A 17,352-nucleotide genomic window follows, 5' to 3' on the forward strand; every position below is an offset into this window, starting at 1 on the left:
GTCCCCCCTCCTCTTTTATCCAAAGGTTGCTTGCTTTCAGGAAATGACCTGAAACACATTCAAAACAAGATAATGAATAAAGAATAACTTCAAATTACCCTTTCCAGAGGATTCTTTTCCTTCATTGTAACAACAATCAAAATCTTAAGCTAAACAAAAAAACAAAAAACAAACAACAACAAAAAATAAATCCCTCTTTTCTATTATCTAGGCATGACAAGCTCTCTTCTAGGAAAGCAGGGTTTTCCCGGTGCGTGTGGGCGACAGTGGGGACGTGCTACCCCAGGGGTGGGCAAACTTTTTGACTCGAGGGCCACAATGGGTTCCTAAACTGGACTGGAGGGCCGGAACAAAAGCATGGATGGAGTGTTTGTGTGAACTAATATAAATTCAAAGTAAACATCATTACATAAAAGGGTACGATCTTTTTTTTTTTTAGTTTTATTCATTTCAAGCGGGCCGGATCCGGCCCGCGGGCCGTAGTTTGCCCATGGCTGTGCTACCCCCTCACAGGGCCGCAGGCCGCTGTCACTGTCCACGGTGCTACAGCTGCTCCTCAGGGGCACCAGCTCATCTGAAGCCAGGGTGGGCTCTGCAGTGGGATGTCCCTCGTCACCTCAGAAGACTACACAGAGGGGTGCATGTTACAAAACTGTCTCCTGCCAAGAACGTTCATGTGAATACAAAGACTGCCTCTGCTAAACACCCTTACACACACGTGGATTTCTCGGTGCCTGCCTTTGGGGCAGCCTTTCCCTCTAATCATCATCATTGTTACAATAGTAACAGTGCTAACAACTATAATTCATGCTGACGGTGTCAGCAACAGGGCAAAAGTCTTCATACATGGCATTTTCTCCCTCTGAGGTGAGAGTGCTTCTTTCTAATTATATAATTCCCACCACCTCCAAGAGCTGTGAGTCCTGGCACCATGATGGTCAGAACCGGGGGACAGGAATGACTCAAGCATGCTGTTACAAACATATTTAAATCGTCCCAGAGGGTCGGCCAATCCTAAGAAGGTGTGCCAGCCAACATAAGGTTAGTCTAGAATCAGGGGAAAGAAACACCCTGGCCTGAAAAGTCGGGCCTTGCCCACCAAGAAAGCTAGATACCCCCGGATGTCTTGTGGGTGAGAGAATTTCCAGCTGGGTCTGGTTTTGGGGATGAGAGTCTGGTTTAGGTCTCTTTATCAAAAAGCCTTCAAAACTAGGCTGGATAGTGGCCAGAGCAGAGGTGACACAGAAGGAGCAAAGACTGAAGGAAGAGCTCAGTAATGGAAGAGAATATGTGCAGAACATGCGGGCATGGGGCAGTCTCCTGGCCAGAGCCCGGGCTCCCAGCTGGCATCTGAATTGGGGGTACTGATGGAGACCTCTTGCCACTCATCTCCCGAGGAAGCAGACTGACCTGGAAATGTCCTCAGGAGCCTGACACATACATATGCGGAGGGATGTACGCATCACAGTGATCAACAATGACAACAGAGCCGCACACCAGAACAGCTCTGCAGTCAGACCCTGGTGCTAATCAATGGGGAGCAGCCGAATATGGTGTTAGGCATCCCTTAGCTGCATGGATGGAGTGGAACGTGGAATGTGGAACGGTGACCCAGGCCCACAAGCTGGCACCCAACAATACAACATTTATGCCCCAGACCCATGCCTTTATCACTGGCACAACACACACACACACACACACACACACACGTAAGACACTCTGCCCGCAGCACACACACTCCTGGGCCCTACTTGTCGTCGCAGTAGGTGAACTTCATGTCCATGCTGTGGCGGCTCAGGAAGGTCTTGCTGTCCAGGGGGATGTCCATGTGCGACGGGTGCTGGATGGGCTCGCACATGATGATGAGGCAGGAGAGCAGGGGCTCCTTGTAGCCGCAGAGACCCCCATGAGGGGGGCAGTTGTTGTAGACTTTCACCTGGCCGGTGCAGTGCAAGACCTGGAGACCAGCCATGGAGGGTCAGATGTGGGGCTGAGAGCATGGGGCGGGGTGCATCTGGGGCTCAGCCCGTGCCTGGTGTTGCCCTACCTTCCAGGTGGCGGACTTCAGGTTGACGGTGCGGCCTCTGTTGGTGACAGTGCACTTCATCCTCATGAAGAAGTCCCGCTCTGTGGACATGTCTTTGCTTTTTTTCCCAAAACCAGAGCCTGGGTGAGGAAGAGTGGACAGAACCATTGAGCTTTTCATTTATATACAGAAAAGGGACCCAGTTGCAGTGTTGTCTGTTCAACGTATTGTTTGTATTTCCCAAGTCTTTGCTCTTTTAGCACCTGTAGCTTGCCATGAACACTTAGACCATCTTGGCCTAAGGACTAAGGCCTTCTCATCTCCAGCTTGCCCCCCAACTGGAGTACAAGCACCTAAAGACTAGGGGTGTTACACTGTTTTCTTCCCATTGCACCCAGCACGTGGGAGGTGCTCCCTTCAGAGCAGCAAGGCAATGAGTGACCACTGGCCACAATCTCAGCACATCTCTGCTGGGGCCGGTGCAGCCTCCCTAGGAGGAATTCCAAGGGATAGTCTAGGTGAGTCCACAATGACACCAAGGGAATATGCCTCTCAGATTAGAAATGTCCCTCACACACACCTGTCTTTTCCTCATTCCCATCCCACAGGAATGTGTACCTTCCTGTGCCCTATTTCCCACCAACCATGGCTGCATTCAGGATAATGTGCCGTCAGCTTTCCCCCCTCAACTGACTTATGTCAAACTCAAGAGAGACCTCTGGTAGAAATCTCCTGGGATTTGGTGAGCAAGTCCACTCTGAGAATTAACTCAACATGGATATCCTTTCTCAGCCAGAATTAAATAAATCACCAAGACAAACAATATAGCTTCCTTCCTTATAGTTTCCAAGTAGCCTGCCCATTCAGAACTTTCTCCACTTTCTGTAAAATAAAGTGATAAATGCAGAAAGTGTCATCTGAGTCCCCTTGTCCATGTCTAAATTCTTCCTTACACACCATCCCGATCCTGAGTCCCCAAGGTGCACCCCTGCCCCCTGCCCAGCATCTGAGAACATTTCAGAGCCTTGTTTCAAATACTCACACTCCTCCCTCCAGGCACAGCCACCAGCCTCTGCACCTAAACCTCCTGAGGGCTGTGATGACTGTCATGTCCCCAAAGATCTGTGTGTCCAGTGAACTGTGTCACCTTTGATTCTACCTTATACATCCCCAGGAGAGCCTACTAAGTAATGGACCAAATTGGTGGATTTTTTTTTTAATGAAAGAATATTCCTCCATAGTGATAATAAAACCATGCCTTCCATACTTAATGATGTTTCCTACAATTTTAATTTTCATAGGTGGGGTTGGCATATCATGAGATGTTCTTATATTTTGGGGCCTGGCCCACCACCAAAACCAGCTCAAGTGCTGGAGATGAGTGTGGCTGTAGGTTGGATTATTATTCCCGTAGCCTCCTAACTTGTTAGCCTCTGGATTCTTGCCATTCTACCTTTTGATTAATCTTTCTAAACACGGCTCCAATCAGATTACTCCACCCCTGCTCAAAAACCTTCAATAGCTCCCCGCTGTCTACAGGATAAAGTTCGAGGCCCTCCACCTGGCCTTCAAAGTTTTTCACAATCTGCCTCCTTGTCTTATCTTCCTCTTGGTGCTCAGACTAACCCTTTGCTTCCAGATTATGAGTCCACTCAGGCCGGCACCTTCAATAAGGAGCTGCTTGCTGATTTACTGAGTTTGATACCAAGTCCTGGATACGTGGACCAAGAGACCTAAAGTTTACTTAGATAAATAGACTAGGATCATGCTGTGAATCATGGCACTGGAGAGCTGGAAGGTCCTAGACTTTGCCTGGTTCAATACTGCCAATTTGAAAAGAAAGATTCCAAGGAACCGAGTAATGAAGGGACTTGGTTCAGGTCACATGGTCAGACAGAGGCTAGAGACTGAGAACCCTAGGACCAATGGGTTTCTGGAGCAGAGAATATAAAAGAGTCTTTGGTTTTCTCAGGCTTCACACACCTGCTTTAGGAAGGGATTCAGAGTCTGGTAGCCCCTTGCCCATAGAACCAGAAAAGAAGTTCTCACAGTGCAGGTAAGACATGGAACAGCCATGGAGTGCTCTCCAGGCTGTGTGCTCAAGGAGCTCGGTGGTCCAAGGTCTTCAGGTGGAGAGGATGGGGCTTATGAGAGGTCAGTGGGTGGGTGGGGTGTTTGGGAGGTTGGAATTCTGCATTTTGCAGGCCCAGGCTGTAAACTCAGTTTATAACAAGGGTGGAAGTGGGCCAATAAAATGTCTGCTTTTGCAGAGTGTACAGTAACAGCAGCCAAACCCTGCAGGCTTAGTATCACTTCCCTGTTATTCAGGTTGGACAAGCACACATCATGGCAGTGACAGGTGGGAGATGTTAAAAGTGATGTTTAGACATGGGCAGAATCTGCCCAGGGCCATGATCAATGTCAAGTTCAGACGGGACCTTGAAAGTCACTGACCTCCTCTTCTGCCCAAAGCCTCAGTCTTGATAATATCCCCATTCATACCTTTGCTTGAATCTCCCCATTTATAAGAGATGAAGCAGCAATTCCAACTGCCATTGCAAAGTGCTTTCTGCTTGCATGGGCTCTCCCACCCACCAGCACCTACTGGGTGCCCCACAGGGAGAGTGCAATACACTAAACCTTTTAAATTTCTTCTCCATCAAAATCTACCTGTCTTATGTCTCCACAGGGGACCAGATTTAGTCTTTGGCTCCAAGGTAGCTAGTCTCCAAAGGTGGCCCCAATGAGCCAGCCTCGTGATATTCTCGGCCTGTGTAGTCCCCTCCCACTCTGACTCGGGGCTGGACTGTAACTCGCTCTAACCAACAGAACGGGGAAGAGTGATGCTGTGCCCACTTCAGCATCACTCTGGCAGCTTCCACTTCTACACTTTGGGGAGCCCTGGGCTGCCACGTAAGGAGTCTGGCTGCCCTGGAGACTTCTGAGTATCAGGTCCTTTACTAGTACATGCACTCGATCTCTCACAGGCTCTTCTGGAGTGTGTTGCGTGTCGGTTTTTTCTGGACCATGATACTCATGATCCATGTCTTCTGTACTCCTATACAAAAGGAACACAGATCCCCTCCCGGTGGCACAAGAAGGAAGGAGACACAATAAAGAATACCTTACCATCTTTGATACTCAGGTTCTCACGGATCTCCTCATGGTCACAGGGATGAGTGAAGTCAAAGATGCTGTGTCCCGTGAGTTCCACCTGTTTCAAAAACAAGGCTGGACTTTAGTATTCCTAACACTGAAACAGAAGGGTCCAAGAGGAAGCTGAGCCACCTTCTAGATTTGGACATAGGAAAGAGACTGAATCTGATCTTCTCAGATTCCCAGCTCGGTGTGAAGTCCACAGACAGGCGGATGTAACAGGACTGCCCTTGATGTCAGAGACTTGATTCACAAGAGCTGGCCTGTTAGCCTGGTCAGCAGAGCTGTCTACCAGGATGGCCTTCGGCAATGCCAAACCCAAGGCCAGGGGGTGAAAGTGTGGTTCTGAGGCTGTGGTTGGGGACCAGAGAGGGGGGGAGGGGGGTATGTGCAGAGACAGGTCAGGAGGGATGTGATCAGAACCTTCCACTAATTTCTACCCCCAAATAGAAACATTTCCCCTTTGTGAAAGAGCCAGAGGCGGGTGGTCACCTGTGTGAGTCCCATGAACTTGCTGATGTTTTCCGACAGAAAGATCATGTCGCCATCCTGGGTCACCACGGCAATGAAACCCTCCAAGGCCTTTAGGTACAGGTTGTCCATCTGCTGGTCAGCCTCAGCTTCGGACTCATTTTCAGAGCAAACTGGAAAGAGAGGGGGGTTGAATGGCTTGCATGAATGTGGTGTTGACACAGATGTGATTGGCATAGACGGATGTCTGCCAAGGATGGCGCACAGTCATGGAGTGGGGCTTTTCTGGAAATGCACACGGCCAACCATCTAAGTGTCTGCCACGTGCCCAAACAGGGGGCCTGGGATGAGCACACAGGGTCGGCGAATGTGCCCGAGTCACAGATGCTGCTATTTCTACAGAGGACTAGAACAGGCCCGTCCGGGGACAGGCCAGCCTTTAGAGTCAAGAGTGGGCCCTACAGAGTAGTATCCTGGTGGCTTCCCCTCTGTTTTACTGAAATCATGGAACAAAAGGAGGGAAATTCTTTCCTCTCCACACTCTGGTGCAGGAAGCTAGCCGATAGGAAGGGAGACCATCTGGGAATGGCCTTATACTGCACACATACCCACACTTGATCCCTGCTCACTTGGTGACTGCCAACTAACTAACTAGTCAGCTAAACTGATGGCAATGAACTGGAGGCCAGGTGAAGGCGGTGCCCCTGACAGTGTTAGGCTCTCAGTTAAGGTCTACACGGGAACAGAAGCTTCAGGAAGACGACGACTGAACTCCGTGCTTTCCAATTAGACAGAGCAGGTACCTGAATCACCTTCAGGGCTTCCTTAAACAAGGATTTCTGGGCTCAGGACTGCTATGTAATTTGGAGGGCTCAGTGCAAAGTAAAAATGTGGGATCTCTTGTTGAAAAATTAAACCAGGCCCAGCACCTTTCTAAGTGTGGAGCCCGCACAGTCCCACCGCACGAGGCGGCCCTCGAGGGGCCCCGTCCCCAGGGTTCTGATCCAGGAGGCCTCCAGTCGCGGCTGAGAATCTGCTTCCCTAGGAAGCTGCCAGGTGACGTCGGAGCTGCTGGCCCTCGGACCACAGATTGAGAATCACCACCTTGATTCAAGGCCCTGCGAGTGACCCCGAAGCTGGGGGAATCAGCCTGTGCTGGCAGGGGGTGACCTATTTGGGGGTGGGTGAGGAGAGGCTCTCAGCACCATGTAAGTCACACCAGATAGGTGACCACCTCCCCCAGACAGCAGAGGCCAGCCCTGTGATTTCTGGCCTATGAAGGAGGTTTTTTCCTCTTTAATTTCTTTGATCTCAGTGGCAACACTGACTTCAAAATCTGGAGTAATCCCAAGACAACCTTATTTGAGTTAACTAGGCCCAGAGGAAATAGTTCTGCTTAAAATTTCCTGTTTTTAACAGTTCTGACAGAGCGCAACTGGTTTCCATCCATGCCCAGGACACTTGCCTCCACGAGGTGGCGAAATTAGCCACAGCAGCTGGCCAGCTGGCCTCTGGGGAGGGAGGGTAGGGGGGAGAGGGAGAGGGGCACTCGGGGGGCCATGAATGGAAACAGAACGTCTTGGAACTGAAGTCACAATGGCTGGAGGACCAGGAAGCCAGCAGGCCGGGTCCCTGGGGACCCTGGGACAGCGGGGCCTCTTTCCTCTGTGGGACTGTTTGCCCCCACGGCACCTGCTTCTCCTCTGGGGGCTCCTGAAGGAACCTGGCTGGCTCCCTGTCGGCTGGAGCTGAGGGTGAAGACTGCGGGACAGAGGCAGACTTTCATGCAAGAGGCCGGGGGTCATGAACATCGCTCTCGGCTGAAGACTCCGCTGCCTTTTCTCGCTCTTTCCTGCGAGCATGTGCGTTCCCTAAGGCATCACCAGTCTCTGACTTGGCCTTAGGCACCTGGGAAATTATGCACTTATTATGCCCCCATTATGTATGTGCCTGCCTTGGGCTAGTCACAAAGCAGGACATTAGGTATCTGCCACCAAGCGTCACTTGCTCTGTGCTCAGTCCTGGCCTAGGGAGTACAGGGTGTGGAGAGGTGTGAGAGCAACCCCTTCCCCAAGGACTGGACGGTGCTGGTGGCGACAAAGATATACTGCTGTGAGGCTAGCACCACCGGGGGCGCTCAGCACGCTGCCCACGGGCGCCTTCAAATGGCCTTAGGTTTTCGGCCTCAGTTACTTGCTTCCCAAGACCCTTCAGAGTCTGACCCCAAAGAAGAGGGCAGGTCACCACAATCAGAGGCACTTTGCTGAGCTGAAGCCGGCGCAGCCCAGGGAGCACAACAAGATCCTTTAATGCTAAAAATAGCCCCTGTAAACAGGCTTTGATGACTCCCCACAGCCAGGATGTGCGCGGGCTGAGGTTTCGGAGCACTTTTTCCGGAGCACCACTCATTTCCTTCAGGCAGCACCGCCCTCGTGGGGCGGGCCCTCGGGCAGCAGGAGCTGGGCGTCTGGGGTGAGTGGGTGGCAGGGTAGCAGGGTAGCAGGGCACACGCTCCTGACCAGGCTGTCCCAAGGCGCTGCTGCTGGTCAGGGTGCACGTTTACGCCACCAGGGCCATCCTCCCTCTCTCTTTCCTACTCTGAGAGGTCCCCGCACTGCTTTGACTCTTCGTGTTAAAGCCATCCTGCTGAGATCTTCCTGGTTCAGATGTGCTTGGCAGACAGTCCCCACTTAGTTCTCATTCCTTTTAGACGGATTCCTCTCCTCCAGCTCTCCCAGGGCCACAGAAGCCCCACCCCCAATTCCTGGGGGGTACGGGCTGCAAGAGCAGTCTTCGTTGCCACAAGGAAATTATTTTGGGATCCCTTACTGGATCATTAGCCACACTTGTAAACGCCACGATTACCAGGGAGCAGGCTTGGGCTACACTCACATTTTGGCAGAAGGTATTGGTTTCACCTATTATTTCTGGCCTCTGCAGTGGCCTTGGAAGTTCACCCTTAGAGAGTCATTCCGTTGTTCTTTACATAACTTACTAGCCTATCTCTCCTCTCTGAATTAACCTTCATAAGCCGTAGCACGGAACTGGGGTTAGCGAATACCTACTGACTGACCAGATCCTTCTTTGGTTTAAGTCTTAAGGAAATGATCTACACAAGGTCAGTATCTCTAGAAGAGATTATCCATTAGCTACGCCTAGACATTCACATCCTAGCCTGAATCAGCTTATTGGCTCCTCTTCAAACAGGATAGAAAAAGGCCTTGGTTTGGAGGGTGAATGAGGCGGGGGGAGGTAAAAATGTAGGGGGTGAAAACCTAGGGAAAACAAGCATGAAAGTGATCCTAAGAAGGCACCAGAAGCCACGTCTGCCTCCACTCCTTCCCCCCGTGGCTCCACTCTTCCTGCAAGAACAGGTCAGGGTAAAAACTTCAAAATGTCTTGTCCCACATTTGAATATCTTTCCCTGAATAGTCTAAAGATCAGGAAATCAGAATCTCTTATTAAGACTGATGTCTCCACTAAGCAAATGCCAATGAATCAATGATCAACCCGACAATTCTCTTTAGAAACGTTGCTTGACACAAACCCCCAGCTCTCGTGGAAAAGGAATTTGATTTCACCACATACGCGTGTGGGGATGTAAAAAAATCCGTTTTAAGGTGAAAAGCCAATTTTGCATATTTACAGTTGTTCAGTGCCCTGCAAATGCAGGTGACCCTCATCTGGTCACGGTTTGCAGAGCTCATCTTGAAAGGGGATTTAAGACAATCAAGTGGTATTTCCACCGATGTTCCCGTCAGAGTGTGTTCTGTTCTCGGCCCAGCGTGGAAGCTAATATCATAAAGCTATTGTTTCAGTTTGCTTCCGGTGATACAAATCTCACTCGGCAGCCCAGACTCCTAGCCTGAATTTCTTAGCCTTGAGGTTTCCTCTTCAACATTCCCACACAGAACAGCCTACTGTGAGAATCAAAGGGAAACATGTTACTAAGTAAAGAAGAAACTTTTCTAAAGCAAAACCTCGTCTTTTTTAGCCTTTTGAACTCTGAGGTATGCAACCAGCTATTTCCTATGACAAAACGAACCAGCATCAGCGCTCACCTTTGTTAGAAATGTTTCAATAATGAGTCTATTTTGACCTGGAAAAGCGTGGCAACTCTGCATTTTGACAGAATTTGCTGAAAGGTAGGCAAGAAGATAGTATAGTTATTATATATGTTATTTATATGTATACTTACTATCAATCGATTTATTGTTGCTAGTAATTTTGATTTCTAAGCTACCACTTATCAAGAGCCTAGTATGTGGCAGGCAAGAGGAAACGGGTTTTTATATCCATGTTCTCAATCCTTAATCAGCATCGCTTGGTAAGTCCTGTTATCCCCTCTGTGCAGAGGAGGAAAGTCCAGCTCGAAGACAGGAAAGAAATTCCCACAAGGCTGCAGAGAAAAAGCCGCCAGACTGAGATTCCGACGCAGGTCTACCTGCCCACAAATTCTTGCTCCTTTTCATTGAGCCATGTGTGTTGAAAAAGCAACACACATGCCTTGGAAAGAAAAAGGTCCTGTGCCTCCCACACAATTCCTGGAAACAATTTCAACAACAGGTTGAGGGAATGTGTGGTGGGAGCCTGGGAGGGAGGGGAGAGAAAGGGACACCGAAAGCCATCTATCTCCTCCTCCCCCGGGCGATGCTTGTTGTATGAGAACTGCTCCTTCAAGGACGCCAGGACCAGATGGCTCTGTATCCTTTCCTGCCATTTCTTACTTTGGGACAGAGAGGCCCAGAGCTGACAGGCTGAGGACTCTTGTTGGTCTGGGGCTGAGCCCAGCCAGAGGGCAGGCAGTCTGTGTTCACAACTTGCAACAAAGGCTCCCGAGTGGGGATGTGTGAGGTCTCGCTGTGGCCACTCTGCTCCTATCTCCCTTGGCGTGTCTGGCACACAGGGGGTTCCCGTCAGCACACGTGCAAAGACGTGCTCAGCCTCTGATGCAGGTTCCTCTCAAAGTCAGCTTCTGAACCACGGAGGGGCTTATGTGTGGGAGAACATGGAAAAAAGGCCATGCACTAAGAGAAAGGACAGGAACACTCACTGAATGCGTGAGGACCTCCTCCCCTCCCCACTGCTAGGGTCGGCCCCCAGAACCTCCATTTAACTTTGGTTCCCCTGCCTCTCCCGTCCTCTTCCACACACACCCAGTCCTTGTCAACATCTTCGCCTGCCCAGGTTGCAGAAGGCACCTGCCCTCCTGGGTGTTTTTCCCATGGACCAAGATGTAGCACAGGGGTGGGCAAACTTTTTGACTTGAGGGCCACAATGGGTTCTTAAACTGGACCGGAGGGCCGGAACAAAAGCATGGAGTGTTTGTGTGAACTAATATAAATTCAAAGTAAACATCATTACATAAAAGGGTACGGTCTTTTTTTTGTTTGTTTTATTCATTTCAAACAGGCTGGATCCGGCCCGCAGGCCGTAGTTTGCCCACGGCTGATGTAGAACGACTTGAATTTCAGGTGCAGATTCTCCCCGTCCCAAATGTGTGACTTTGGGCAACCTTGGCTTCTCTGTGCTTCAGGTTTCATCATCTGTGAAACATTCTACAGTCCCAATTCAATCTGAGAGGTGTCCCAGGATTAATGTATTAATCTTTCTGGGGCTCTCTGTTGGTGGAGGAATGGGGGATGGTGGTGGAAGGAATCAATGATTAACCCAAAGGAATTAATAAAATGTCTAAGAGCAGAATTTCAAGTACCATTACGAGGAAGTTGAGAAGATGTTTCTGGGTAATAGGAAGGGTCTTCATCTAGTTATTAAATTTTCCACTGCTGACTCTGTGTCTGTGTAGAGCAGATTCAGATACTGCCCTCACCTGTCCCAGGGCATGAGCCTCTTCAAAAGAAAGAGGGACACGTGTCCCCTGAGATGGCATCTCCAGGCCCTTCCTACACTTCAGCCCATTGTTCCCTCTCTCTGTAGCATGAATGACAATGAATCTCCCACAGCTTTGCCCTGTTTCCTTGGAAGTATTTTATAGAGTCTGTCTATGCCCGTGGTTCTCCCCCTCCCATCTGTACTTTTCCAAGATTCTTTACACTTACAGTACAGGCTGAGCCCTCCAGCCCTCGGTCCCACTGAGCTGTCAGCCTATTTTCTGAAAGTCTTTTCCTCACATCCTTCCTGTGCTCCAGGGCCCAGAATAGCACTTGTCCGTCTGGCCTCCCAACCTCACGCTGGATTCCCCTTGCTCAGGGTTCCTTTCCCAGAATAGCCACTTCATAACAGGATGGCGGAATCCACCCGGTTCCAAGGCACCCTGCTCACTTGGGAAAACTGAAAACCAACCACCAAAGAACCTTCCCTTCCCTGCCCGACTCCCTCGCCCTCACTACCTTGGACACTGCCAACCTGTAGTGCCACAACAGGCGACACTACCCACTGCCCCGATTTCTCACAAAATTGACCGACTAATCGGGACTGTCACATAGGATCTGAAACTGGGAAATTCCTGAGGCCACCTCTTTCGGTCAGGACTAACAGGAAATGGCTTTATGAAGAATGTAAACTCTGAGAAAAAAAAATGTTTTGTGAACTTGAGACTTACAGAGATACCAGGGAGGGTGAGAATGAGTTAGTTCCATGGGGAGGTGGTTATCTGTCAAAGACACCCCAGTGTGAATGAGTGTGGCTGGGCCAGGTGCCTTACAGACAGCATCTTGGTTAATTCTCACCGACACCCTGTGCAATATGCATTTTTAACCTCTTTTTACAGTTGAGGAAACCAAGAGTAGAGACACCAAATAATTAGCCTGGCGTATTGGCTAGGAAGAGGGGAAGCCCGTCTGGGCACATCTCTGCCCTTTTGGAGAGAGTAGCTGGGAGACAAGCTCTAAAACACTTCCTAGAGTGGAGCGTGGGTCGTACGGCCTATGGGAAGGCAGCTTAGAGGCCAGCAAAAGCTGCTTTGTTCTCCCAGCCCCCCTCTCCTCTCAGCCTCCAGGTGCCCCTGCATTTCTTTGGTCCCGTCCTTGCCCTTCATCTCATGGCTGTATTCATGGTGAAGGTCATGGCTGGAAGAGAGGAGTGTAACATGGAGGAGGAAAGCACTAGTGATGGTGTTTCTGTGGGTGGACGTTTTGCAGAGTGGGAGTTCCCGGGTGGGGAGACCTTCCCAGTGGCCTTCTAACTCTGGCACCACGGAGCCTCCTGGGCGAGTCTACCAGCCTCACCTGAGGACAGGAGCTTGTGTGTTCGCAGGAAGCTGATAGCCAGCCGCATGATGGAGGCCTTGTCCAGGTGGGAGCTCACACTGTGAGGCAGGGGCAGCTCGTGGGCCAGCTCGTAGAAGACCTCCGTCTCCTTGCTCCTTCGGCACCTTGCTGCATCCCGGGACTTCTCCTTCCTCCTCTCCGAGCTACTCCTAGATTGAGAGAGAAGGGGTTAGTCCCTAAAATGTCACTGTCATTCCATCATACCCTTGATTAAGACATCCTGAGGGCTCCCCACCCAGGGTACGACCAAGCTCTCACATTGAACCAATACGTGCTCACACCAGCCAACTGAACATCACAACCTGCTTTCTACTGCGAGCTCTGCTGCCATGGGCACTGTCTTCCCGCCTGCTTTGCTCCTCCTGTCTGCCCAGACTGGGCTTCACATGGTGGGGTTTGAGCAAAGACTTGCCAACTAAATTCACCCACTGGCAGTGCCTTGGCCCTGGTCCTGGCTATCTTGGTGCTGAGTGAATGCGCAGTCCTATACACTCCAGTTATCTAAGTTCCTTAGCTTCACTTTTCTCATCTGTAAAATGGTCATAACAGTACTTATGCTCCACAGCGTTATGTGAGGATTACGTATGACAGTTTATGTAAAACCTTTAGCACCAGGCCTATCTCCACTGGAAGCAATCAATGTTAGCTAATGTTAATAACAAATCTGCCCATGAAAGGACGATCATGAGAATAAAAACATTGCCAAAGTCTACGGTACAACCCAATTTTCATAGAAATATATAGAACAGTTCTTGTATATTGTAAAAAATCTAGAAAATAGAATAAAATAACTACTATTCTTATAGCTATCATATGTGCAGTGCTTACTATATTCAGGCACTGGTTTAAGCACTACTACTGTAGCTTCTTTAATTCTTACAAGTACCCCTGCAAGTCGTCTCTAATTTACAGATGAGGAAATGGGTCCATCGAGGCCAATTTCTCTGCAGCTTCTCTGCAGGTACCTGGGGAAGTGGGGCTCGGCACCAGCAGGTGGGCCCCAGAACCATGGAGGATTGATTGTCTTGTCTCTCTATAGACTAATACGGTAGCAGTTTTAGGTTGGTGAGCATATGGGGATTGTTTTTTTTCCCTTCGTGCTTATCTGTATTTTCTTATGTTTCTAGAAAGAACATGTATTGTGTGGTTGGTAAACAATTTTTTTTTTCAAGTGTCCAGTGCAGTATGGCCCTCAAGGCCTCATCCAACCGGCTCCAGCTCACTGTCTCTGTTCTCCCGCCTGAGATTCCAGGCCAGGGCTGTGCTCCTCTTGTCTGGCTTCGCCGCCTCTAATCTGGACAGAAAATCTGTATTTTGGGATTCGTGGAATGTGGACATGCCTTTCAAACCCTTCAGGATCGGGGGCAGAGGCACGGCTTTGACTTTACAACATGTTTCATTTTAAAAAACAGAACATCCAGCTCCCTGGATGGATTAAGCACCATTTGCCCAGACGGCAGAAAGAATGTCCAATAGCTGTTAACGGTCAAGAAGAGCCTTCCGAAAAACTGTGAAAAGGGTGGAACTGTTGTGGTTTTTTTTTCTTTCTTGTCCTATCTCTCTTTTATGTTTCCTTCACCTAATCCCTGGTCCCTCCTCTCCCCCCGACTTCCAATTCCCAGAACTCCCTCCCTTGCACCCCACCCATCACCACCCTCTCGGATCTGCCTCAGGATCAAGTTGCTTTGGCACCCGACCTTTCCTGACAGTTTGCATGTTAGCTTCTCCCACTTGCATTTTAGTTCTGACCTCTGATTGTGGAGAAAAAGCAGCTGTGCAAGGTTCGCAGGCATCCTGGCACAGGAAGTAAGGGTGGGAAGGGCACAGGACACTAAAACTGTACACATCACCCTGTATGTCATGAAAGCCAGTGTCTCGAAGATGCTGATTCCATTCTCCAGCACCAACCCTGGCAACCCCAAGCAACATCAACACGTGACCAGTCGTCAGGGGCACCTAGAGAAGCCATCCTGGGGTGGGAAAGGTCCCCAGAACAGGCTGTGACATTAACACCATTGTGTGTGTGTGTGTGTGTGTGTGTGCGCAGAATGGCCCTTCGCCATTGTCCCTTCCTTAGAGCGAAGAGCAGATGAAACAGAGAGAGAACCAGGAAGGGGAAAAGCAGTCTGGGGTCAGTGCTCTGTCTGGTAATGGCATTTGACATTTGGGTCCTACCATGTTCTCTGGACCTGCAAATATTCATTGACACCTACTTTTGTGCCTGGTGTTGCACCAAGTACCTTACAGATATTACATCATTATAATCCTCCTAACAACACAATATGGTAGGGTTTTGTGAGCACAATTTACACATGTGGAAACTGGCTCAAACATGATATGCAACTTGCCCCAAATCACAAAGCAAGTGTCTGCATAAGCCCTTGGAGATTGTTAGAGAGCAAGGCGCTTAGAAGTCCTGAGGCACATGGGTGCTCCCTGTCTAATTCCATCCACACAACCATCTTGGGAGATGGGCAAGACAGGAATTGCTGCTGTCCCCATTTCACAGATCTGGAAACTGAGCCCCAGCCCAGTTAAGTGACTTACCAAAAGCCATCTAGCTGATTAATGGCAGAGCTAGGGCTAGGACCCATCTCTTCCTAGGCCGATACACTTCCCACTGCTTAATGGTAGGAGACAGTGGCTTTAGCAAGAAATAAAGATCCAGAAACATCTTAACATTTAGAAAAAGAAAGATTGAGAATCTCACACAGCCTTTTGGCTTTTAAAAGTCATGACTCCATTTTAGCTACCTGGTTTTTAGTTGCACTTTGGGGACTAACGTGACTTTAATGAAGTTATCTAGTTCAACTTGACACAGCCCAGAGTTATCTGCCTAATGCTGACTCTGGGAAGAGTCAACACTGCCATGTGTAACACTGTCATGATTTCATTAGCAACACCGAAGAGCAAGTATAATTAATGCCGAGTGTGAAGGTAAGATTCCGCCCGCCCCTAAGCCCAACCACTGCATATACAGTCTACTTCCTCACACCATCTATCATGGGTTAGGTCTCTTAGCAAATAGAATAGGGGACTGAAAGTTAGGAGGACTGATGTTTTAATATATTGGCCACAAACTATCTAGCCATCTAACTTGGGACAAAAAAGCGCATTCTTTGTGCCCTTATGGCCTCATCTGTAAAATGGGAGAGATCTCATGCCTTATTTGTAAGGATCAAATGAGATGAGCGTAAAAGGAAGTACAGGTGTACCTCGCTTTATTGCACTTCTACAGATGTTGCGTGTTTTTTTTACAAATCAAAAGCAAGACCCTCCACAAGCAAAGCTTACGACTTACTTTATTGCAGTGTTCTGAAATGGACCCGCAATATCTCTGAGGTATGCCTGTGCCAGAAAGCTCTCCACAAATGGAAACCATCATGACAGACAATAACGATTCCGTTATCTGGCTAATATGAGTATTAGTCACATTCAGACTTTGGCCATCACAGCTGTTCTTCATCGCCAAACCGCCTCAGGGCTGGAGGCATATTTGGTGTCAGGCTGATCTTGACCAGTTCTTTGGGTCATGTTGCTGAACCTTCTTCGGTCAATGAGACTTTGTTTCCTAAAATACTCAAACTTTATTTTCGCTCCCTAGATGGGTTCTAGAATTAACTGCAATAGACCAGGTTTTTTTTTTTTTTTTTTTTTTTTTAAATGAACATTCTAGACACGGCATGTTAGAATACTCTGGTTTCTTGTAAAAAGATATTTTATCCTAAGTTTTCCAAATCCTCAGAAAAGACTCCGAAATGTATTTCTTACTCCGCGTTGCTCTTTTGACAAAGTCCCTACATCTGTCTTTCTTGGTGGCCTTGCTGTGACCACAGGCTGGTCTGACACGATATTTTGTGTATGGGACACGCAGCGTAAACCAGGCCCTGGGTACCTGGGCCCGCGCGCAGACACAGAGGTGTTTACCGAGCTCTGTGCTGGACCCGTGGACCTGCAGGGTGGATAAGAAGTACATTCCTTGTTTTCAAGGAGAATGCATTCTAGTTAGGGAGCCAACAACCTGAAACATTTCTATTAACTACAAAACAAGTACAAACAATACGCTGTATGGGTGGTTAAGATAAGAAGCAAGCTGTGAGTAAACAAGGTGAGGGAGGCAGGGTTTCAGCTGATCCTAGGAGGACACATAACAATACCTTGGTGGTGTTTGCAGGGCTCAGAGAACACTTTTTGTTCCTACCTGTGTTATCTCATGCGAGTCTCACAACAGCCCTGAGAGACAGGAACTCTCATCCCCAAGAAGTGGGGATTCAGAGGGATTGAGTAACTTGTTAAATTAGATATTGTCTCAGACCTAGTTCATCTGGGTCTCCAGGATCAAAGGTTTCTTCTCCACCGGCAGCAAGGAAACGGTTGCTTATTGGATGCCTTCGAAATGCACGGTGCTGTGTTAGATACTTGCCCACAAATTGGATGTTTGTGTACAGGACAGGAGGGAGAGGAGGGTTA

The 17,352-nt window shown here is 49.0% G+C and overlaps 1 protein-coding gene across 2 annotated transcripts in view; it reads right to left on the minus strand.

The window, feature by feature from the left end:
* Positions 1 to 17,352, minus strand: part of EPAS1 (endothelial PAS domain protein 1) — an 81,538-nt gene that overhangs the window by 20,819 nt on the left and 43,367 nt on the right. For both annotated transcript variants that reach the window (XM_081100551.1, XM_081100550.1), the window contains exons 2-6: positions 12,841 to 13,031; positions 5,675 to 5,826; positions 5,156 to 5,240; positions 2,048 to 2,166; positions 1,752 to 1,957 (exon numbers count right to left, since the gene is read on the minus strand). In XM_081100551.1, the coding sequence (XP_080956677.1) occupies positions 1,752 to 1,957; positions 2,048 to 2,166; positions 5,156 to 5,240; positions 5,675 to 5,826; positions 12,841 to 13,031 (753 nt within the window). The remainder of the gene's footprint in view (positions 1 to 1,751; positions 1,958 to 2,047; positions 2,167 to 5,155; positions 5,241 to 5,674; positions 5,827 to 12,840; positions 13,032 to 17,352) is intronic.

Source organism: Myotis nattereri (assembly GCF_964212035.1).
Source record: "Myotis nattereri genome assembly, chromosome: 10".
Classification (NCBI taxonomy): Eukaryota; Metazoa; Chordata; class Mammalia; order Chiroptera; family Vespertilionidae; genus Myotis; species Myotis nattereri.